Genomic DNA, 8,107 nt, shown 5'->3' on the forward strand with positions numbered 1-8,107 from the left:
TAAATAAAATGGTTGATACAACGGTATTAATAAGAGTGGAGAAAGTGGAGAGATAAGATGGTACTAAGGAAAGCCAATTCACTCTTGTTAGGGATGAGAGCTGAAAAAGTAGGGGACTCAAGTGGAAGTGAAAGAGAGCTTATCACATTAGAATTTTAAGAGACGAGAAGAGTGAAAAAAAAAGACCCTTAGTTGATACCTTAAGGTAGTCATAAGAAAGTGATAGTTCGTGGGTGGTCTCTCTTCTTGAGAAGAAGATACTTAATAATAGCAAGTGACCTAATAGAGGCATGCAAGTAGTATAGTAATGATATAAGGCAAAAGATCACTCATGGGTATTTCTCCAATCGATTCTCATGTTTCCACGTGTCCCCAGTCAAATAAAGGTATAACAAAAATTAAATAAAATATTTTTAGGTGTTTCTCAAATTTTTTATGTTAAAACTTTTTGATACATAACCTTCCTTTAATCGAACTTTTTGGCCTTTCTTTTGTCTTTATCTATCAAGGATCCATCCCATTACAAAATTTAAAACTATAAATTAATATAATGGTTAAAAGCATGCAATATTTATAATTTAATTTTAGTCCTAAAAAGTATTCTTTTTCTTACCTTCAGCATATATGTGCTAGAAATATAGGACTTTCCTTCTTCAAAATATTAAATTTATCAAGTACAAATAAAAAATTTCAGCAAAACTTGGATTATATTGGGCGTATGTATATAATTTTCAATAAGAATCCTAGACCCACCTCTGCAACAACTGGAATAACAGCCGCACACATAAGACCACAGTGTTTTTGCCACTTTGTGTTTGAAGGGGCAGTGAATGTCTTACACTTCATGATGCTTTTTGTTACGTCAAGAATCCAATGTTTTTTTCGCTTACAAGATGATATCCTATTGTTCTTGTTTTGTTAGCTAAACATAGCACCCTTCCAATACATATCATTGTCTGTAGTTTATGTCTCAGTTCTCCTTCAACATTAGATACCCTAATAATGTTACCCTATATGTTTTCATCTTTACGTTCTTGTTCTCTTCCCCCTTTCTTGGATGTTTATATTTTGGACTCATTGCAAATGAATAAGCAAATCATCATTTTGTGTTTGAAAAATAATGAGGCTGAGGTTTTGTTACTTTTAGTGCTCAAGTTCGAGTCACATTATTAATGTTTGAAATACGATTGGGGAAAAGAAGTAGTAGGATGATATATATATTTTATTAGAAGTTTGAAAATGAGGGAAGTTTTCAGACATGTAGGGAAGAAGCAGTATCTTCAAGTACCTCAACCCCATCAAATGATGGAGGAAAAGGACCATGACCAGACCCAAATGCCTTGATATGGTCTTTGAGTGATCTCTTATGCTTGAAATCGGAACCACAAACACAAAGCCAACGCTTGCCACAGTTCTTTTCATGGGTTCTCCAGTCACCTTTCACCGCCAAGAACTTCCCACACTTGCGGCACATGAAGGGTTTCAGCCCATGTTTCCTCTTATAATGTGTTTGCAATGTTCTGAAATCTTTTAATGGCTTTGCCCTTGGGTGTTCTATGTTGTTCTTGCACCCTTCAGCACAGCAGTAGCATGGAATGCCTAACATGGCTCGAGGTTGAGTTCCTTTGAGTGACTCTGGTCCTTTACGATATTGAGAACCATGTCCCCACATGTGCATCTACCATTGAAATCATTGAATATAATATCAGTCAAACACACACACACATACATACATAAAATAACATGGTATATAGAGTGATTGCATTGCACCTGAAGATTATTGTACCGGTTGAATGTTTTAAAGCAGACATGGCAAGAGAAATTTGTGAAACCAATGAGGATTTGTTCAGGAGTTGGGATCCAAAACTGTTTACCACCTCCATTTGCAATGTTTTCCTTGCTACTGTTGGTATTAGAGCCATTGGAAGGGTCAGGGAGACCAATATGCAAGGCCACAGTGACATCCTCTTTGTCTTCTTCACTGCATGGTTTAGGGTTTTCATAACTCAGCAATGGCATAGGCTCGAGTGACTCATGCATTGCACCTGGAAACAGATCAAGTGGCTCCATATCAGTATGGTAATTGGTACTAGAAACAAGATCAGAATCACATGAAACATCTGAAGGTTCCATGAGAAAAAAGAGCACAAGGAAGAATGTGGGTTTATTTTTATTAAGCTTTTGGAAAGGCTTTATAATTGGATTTCCAAGGCCAATTGAGAGAATATTGAGGGAAAAGAGGTAGGGTGGCTGGAGAATAATGCAGTTGAATGAAAACAACATTTGTTGAGGGGCTCATAAATATCTGCTGCTTTTTATGTTTATCTACTCTTGGGATGGAAAGGCAAATACCTTAAATCCTGTGGCCCAAGGCTTCTGACTTTAGCAAGAATTGCACTACAGAAGGTTCAAATTCTATGGCAATGTATTATATAGTCTGGTTTGCTCTCTCACCACTAGTCAACACCACACAACACACCCTTTGGCTATTAGATTCACAATTCCTTGTAGGGATCAATTGTTTCTATTTTTACTCGGGGACTATGACTTCTGAAAACTCCATTTTTTTTTCATTTTTCTCTTTATGTATACATAAAAATTACAAACATTTATTTCGAGTTTTAATCCAATTAAAAAAATGGTATAAAACAAGTTTTGAGTTCGAATCTCAATATATACAAATCTTTTATCTATCATTTGTAAGATAAGAAAAACAGGAAAAAAAAGTAGGTTTGACAGTGAATTAAGGTATAGCCTTACTTTAAAAACAGGTTTTCCTGTGAGCACTGATGTGCCTGGTATGCTTATATACAAGGACTTAGACAAATGACGACTAGTCAAGTCCACTTAGCATGAATTCAAGCTAGCTAGCTATGAGCTACCTGTGACAGGCAATGTCATATTGCCATTGTCAGGAAAGTATTCAACTCTAAACCTTAAATTCTAAATTCTAAACCAGAAACTCCGGATAATTTCGAATATTGATAGCCTTTCCTTAGATATGTCTATGATCTAATTATTGTCATTCTATTCAACATATTGTTATGCAATGCATCAATGCTCTTGCCTATAAGCATGGTTGTAACTGCGACATCCAATCTAAGGTTCGAATGAGTAATATTTTCGTTTATCGTAAGGGCTTTGGACTCCATTGTACTAAAATATAAAAGCATGCTGTATTTGGAGACATTTCATCAAATGTGTGTAGTCCTAACAATAGAGTGATGGATATATAAAACTGAGCCAGTGTGCTATGAACTCTCATAAGTCATAACAGATATAGTTGATTAATGGACTATATAACTAACCTCCATTAAAGCATTGTTATGAAAATTGAACAAGTTTGATAAAAGTATAGGCCATCATCCTCCAAGGAAGATAGCTTTTTCCATAACCATAGTATGAATATGACTTTTATGTTGAAACTCTGGTATTTCATTTCCCTAAACAAATGAAATATTGAAAAAGTGGAAAAAGAAATGCCTTGCAAACTAACACTAACTAGATAATTTCTGAAAAAAGGACTCATTTCCATTTCCCCCTATTTGTATTGGATCCTATCAAGGGGCATATATTTGTTGAATAATGCCACCATGCAAAGGAGGGTCTGTCTTTGAAGTGTTATAAACCAAATCTTCTCCTTATATTTTCTGGACATTAACACCATGCAAAGAAACCATAAATGGAAAGAGCTAGTATGGATTTCCCAGATTTACAGTTTCTTGAAATCCTTGATAAAAAGGAAACAAAATGATGTTGACAGATGAAATTTTAATCAAAATTTTGTTTATTCGGGGGGGGGGGATGTGCTTCCCTCCTTTTGTTCATCATAATTCATACAATTCAGTAATGGATGTTAAACTCTTAATGAATGAATCACTTGAATGAAAATTTTTGAGAAAAAAGAAGAAGAATGTTTCTTTTTTTCCTTAAGAATTAAAGAGGAAAAAAGAAAATCAGCATAAGGTGGTTGATTAGTCCCTCCTTTTTCCTGCCATAGGTAACCCACCTATTGCTAAATTGTAGAGAATATAAGAGTGAAATAAGGTGATAAGAACATAATCTTATCAAGATTATACAATTTGAAGTTTTTGGCAGGGGATGTGTCCTTCCCTTTAGGTTTTTGGACTTTCAGAAGTAATGGCCCCAGCTTCTGTTTCTGTGGAGGTATGCTGTGGAGTCTGTGAATCTGAGATGGAAATCAGTAAAAGGATTTCTGATGAGCATAGAGATATACAAACATATATATATATATATGTATGTACGTGAAAGAAAAAAAAAATCAATTTAATGAGATACATGCAGGAGTTTTAAGTTAAAAAGTGTGTGTATGTATATAAAATATATATATATATATTTCAATGGTTACAGAAACAACACCCCTGGAAGTGATGTTTCACTGAGAAAAACAGGGGCCCTCTGCCTGCCTAGCTTCTATGTTAAGTCCTTATACATCAGCATTGGACTTGGGGCATTGTAAGTTTTGAAATCCAATAGATATGCAACAATTACAGTGATAGTTACTCTTTTACCAAACAATGATAAAGCTCTCAATTATCAGTATCTCAGCATATAAAAAGAAGATAATTTTGGTTGATAAAGTTAAACTTAACGTGTTAGTTTCTTCCTCAAATTACTTAGCCATAGTTGCAAAGTCATTCTGTAATTGCTTTTAACCAGTCCAAGTAGAAATATAAAACAGTGGCAGTGGATAGTATGGTTAGTGGGCCTCAATGATCAGAATCAACTATCATCCTTGATACTGAAACCACATGGAGTCACTATTAGTTTACACTATGCACCCCTGTCATGATTTTCTATTGATCCATCATTTTGGACATTGCAATAATCATTCACATGTTTGAGGTAGCCCATGTGCCCTCCCCCCCCCCCTCCCATTTGGCGCATGCTACCCTAAACCCAAATACTATAAATTATCTGTGTCAGAAAGTTTATATGAACATCAGAAGAGGAACAAAAGCACTATAACATTTGGTTTAATGACTGATACATTCCTTCGTGGTCTTGAAAAAATCATCTTACTTATAGCATTGGAAATGTAGAATGAAAGGTAAAAAGAGAGTAAAAGTTATTTACCTGTGGAAGAAGGAAAGAGATGCCTAGTGAATTGAAAAGGGGGGGAAGGATACATGGAGAAGGACCCCTCCATTTGAGTAGGGTAGTAAAGAAAGGACGGTCCGGGGATACGTTGAGCCTGGGGTGCAGAAAATGTTCCCCTAGGAGCCTGCAAAGAATAGCCATAATAATATGGAGACCCCATTGTGGTAGATGATGATCCATATAGTTGATGATAGTATTGTTGCTGCTGAATTTGTGGATTATAGACAGCCTGCATACCAATTCAATTACATTCCTCACTAAATATTGCTGCCTTTAATTTGAACTATTTGCTTAACATTGAACAAAATGAAACTTACTTGGTGAAACCCATATTCAGGACTGTAAGTAGGGTACCTGTAAAGGTAGAAAATTCATCATTAAAGAATAAAAGAACTTTCCCTTGGAAGTAATTGCAAGAAACAGCATCCTTGTATAGAAAAAGGAATCAATGATAGCTAAGGTAGGGGACTTATTTCAACATGGTCATAAGGTCCTACATTGATAATACTTGTTAGTACCAAGGACAACATTCGCTTAGGTAGGTACTGGAAATTAATTTAAGCTATCCATCTAAATCTAATAATCAAGTTTTAATACTCCAAATTATCGAGGTTTGATTTCGGGGCCATTAAAACTAAGAGTCCGACACTCTATCAACGAACTATATATTACTAATGCTGCAGCTAACTATAGTTAAACATAGGTGAAAAGATGGGTATGCATTACCATGATCTTAAATAGATGTAAGTGAAAAGGTAGCTGAAGCTCTACAGATAATAAAAATACAATCACATAAATGTTAGCTGTAAATGAGCTGGATCCTTGAAATTATCTTTGCAGATGAGGCCATTGATCAATAATTTAATTACTATAACCTTATTTTTATTTCTAATTTACTTTTTATTTCTTTACTCTGAGTTGCCTGGGATTATAAGAGAATAGAAATAATATAATACAGAACATACTAATTAGCTGCCTAAAAATGGAACCCTTTGCTTAAAACTCATATATCAATATCATATCTGGGACCACTTTGAGATATATATGCATAAGGGCACTACAAAGCATTGCCATAGTTTCTACTAATCTTACTGGATCCCAATTTGATTAGCTGGCTTAATCTTCACATACCATAAGAATTAATTAAACTTGAAAATATGATTATTCATTATAAGAGATTACAGGGCACAAATGTATATTACGATCAGTAAGGAATCTGCTCCTCTGGTTAACCTTTTTCATTTGTTTTTATTATTATTTTTTCCCTAGCTACAGCAATGTATGCCACGTTATATCATTGACTGCATAGGTATTGTAAAGGTTTCTTTTTATTTTCCATTAATATTATTTTGGTAATGACAATGTTGTATGGTCAAATGCATTATTGAGTTACAATATATAATCTGATATACCAGCTGTATTGAGAAATGGAGTGAAAACAATAGAGGATACTCACCCATAAGGTGGTGGATACATGACAGGAGGTGGTGGCGGCGGAGGCGGATGTGGATGCACTGGTGCTGCAACTCCACTATATGGTGCACCTTGCTGTGCAACTCCTTGATAAGGACTGTTATTACCTCCTGCATTAAAATCCACCATATCCAACACCCATTATTATCATCATCTTCTCTATTATTTCAATAATTGAATGGTGAAAAGTGTAGCTCGTATCAAAGAGTATGGGGGGGACCTCGTGGCTGTAAAGGCCTAGGCCTTCCAAATGAAGCAATGTTACAATTTGCTCTTCTTCCACCAATTACAGGATTTGGATCAACACAAGCTCTCCTAGCTGAATCAGGATCACGGAAAGTAACCTATACAAAACATTTGAGATATTTTTACAAACACCTTCATGAACTAAAAACTTTAAACATTCATAATAAGGGGAAAAAAAAAAGAACTTACAAAGCCATATCCTTTAGATTTGCCCGTGACTTTATCAGTGATGATAACAGCTTCAAGAATCTCTCCAAATTGCTCAAAATATCGACGCATTTCCTCTGTTGGTGTCTCCCAAGGTAATCCCCCAACGAACACTTTTGTAAACGTTGTGTCACCGAATGGTGATCGATAATGTGGATAAGCCATGGCATCTAAACAAACAAAAAGAAGAAGAAAAAACTGGGGTTTATCTATCCTTTTGCATGAAACTTGAAACTTGTATAACATCCACAACCCTTTTGGCCATTGCTTTCATTGCTCTACTATATATGATTGTGTCTAATATACATTCCCAAGGCACCCTTCACACATTACCACAAAGGAATCATTGAAAGAGTGACAGAGAGTGAGATGCAGGCTTGTTTATGATGTCATAGAAGTTGTTGCTTGTTGGCTGTTGTTAATTATTTGATCGGTTGGTTAATAAAAGAAAAGCCAGATACAAAAAAGAGCAAAAAAAAAAAAAAAACCCGACAGCTGCAAACTCTAATTTGCTGTCTATTGAGAGAGAGAGAGAGAAAGGGCCAAATAGCAAAGAGAGCGAGTTGGGTTTTTGTAATATCGAATGACAGCTCCGCGAGTGAACGCACTTGAGCTTGTCTTCCCTGTCTTTGCATTAATATAGTCTCCCAAGTCCCAGGTCCTTGTGTTTTGTTATGTGTGTTGTCTTTTGAGTTTTGCCTCAAATAAAAAAAATGTTAGCTTTGTAATGTTTATTTATGCTTTGACTGGTAGGATTAGTTGTTTTTTTTTATTATAGTTTTTTATATTCAAATGAATGTTTTGCTATCTGCATGTTAATCAAAACCAACTGGCAGATAATTTTATATTGATATTAATTAATTTGGGTTTATAGAAAGAAATTATTTAATGTGATTGGTGTGTCTTCAACCAAACATGGAACAAATTAAATTTTTGAATGGGGACTTAAAAAAGGGAAAAAAAAGAACCCCCAAGTGTTTTAGCCAATGTAAAAGAATTGATTATTACTTTCAAAAAACCAAATTGATTATATTCGCAATCAATATTTGAGATAGGAGGA

General features: G+C 35.0%; 2 protein-coding genes across 2 annotated transcripts; both read right to left on the reverse strand.

Annotated features, from left to right (window-relative positions):
- Positions 1–1,192: 1,192 nt before the first annotated feature.
- Positions 1,193–2,289, reverse strand: LOC105774871 (protein TRANSPARENT TESTA 1). Its single transcript, XM_012597438.2, has 2 exons — positions 1,771–2,289; positions 1,193–1,678 (listed from the first exon to the last, which is right to left on the reverse strand). Exons 1-2 carry the CDS (start codon positions 2,281–2,283, stop codon positions 1,253–1,255), a joined length of 939 nt encoding a protein of 312 aa, XP_012452892.2. The 5' UTR covers positions 2,284–2,289; the 3' UTR covers positions 1,193–1,252.
- A 1,567-nt stretch (positions 2,290–3,856) lies between these two features.
- LOC105774306 (uncharacterized) lies at positions 3,857–7,652 on the reverse strand. Its single transcript, XM_012596755.2, has 6 exons — positions 7,030–7,652; positions 6,815–6,938; positions 6,578–6,704; positions 5,439–5,475; positions 5,098–5,350; positions 3,857–4,189 (listed from the first exon to the last, which is right to left on the reverse strand). Exons 1-6 carry the CDS (start codon positions 7,291–7,293, stop codon positions 4,116–4,118), a joined length of 879 nt encoding a protein of 292 aa, XP_012452209.1. The 5' UTR covers positions 7,294–7,652; the 3' UTR covers positions 3,857–4,115.
- Positions 7,653–8,107: the final 455 nt, after the last annotated feature.

Source organism: Gossypium raimondii, chromosome 6, assembly GCF_025698545.1.
Source record: "Gossypium raimondii isolate GPD5lz chromosome 6, ASM2569854v1, whole genome shotgun sequence".
NCBI lineage: Eukaryota > Viridiplantae > Streptophyta > Magnoliopsida > Malvales > Malvaceae > Gossypium > Gossypium raimondii.

Excerpts from the sequence above, each read along its gene's own strand:
- LOC105774871 (XM_012597438.2), bottom strand. The coding sequence starts at position 2,283 with ATGTTGTTTTCATTCAACTGCATTATTCTCCAGCCACCCTACCTCTTT. Across the intron at positions 1,679-1,770 it reads ACCGGTACAATAATCTTCAG|ATGCACATGTGGGGACATGG; the intron begins GTGCAATGCAAT and ends TTTCAATGGTAG.
- LOC105774306 (XM_012596755.2), bottom strand. The coding sequence starts at position 7,293 with ATGTTATACAAGTTTCAAGTTTCATGCAAAAGGATAGATAAACCCCAG. Across the intron at positions 6,705-6,814 it reads TAGGCCTTTACAGCCACGAG|GAGGTAATAACAGTCCTTAT; the intron begins GTCCCCCCCATA and ends ATTTTAATGCAG. Across the intron at positions 5,476-6,577 it reads ATGTATCCACCACCTTATGG|GTACCCTACTTACAGTCCTG; the intron begins GTGAGTATCCTC and ends CTACCTTTACAG.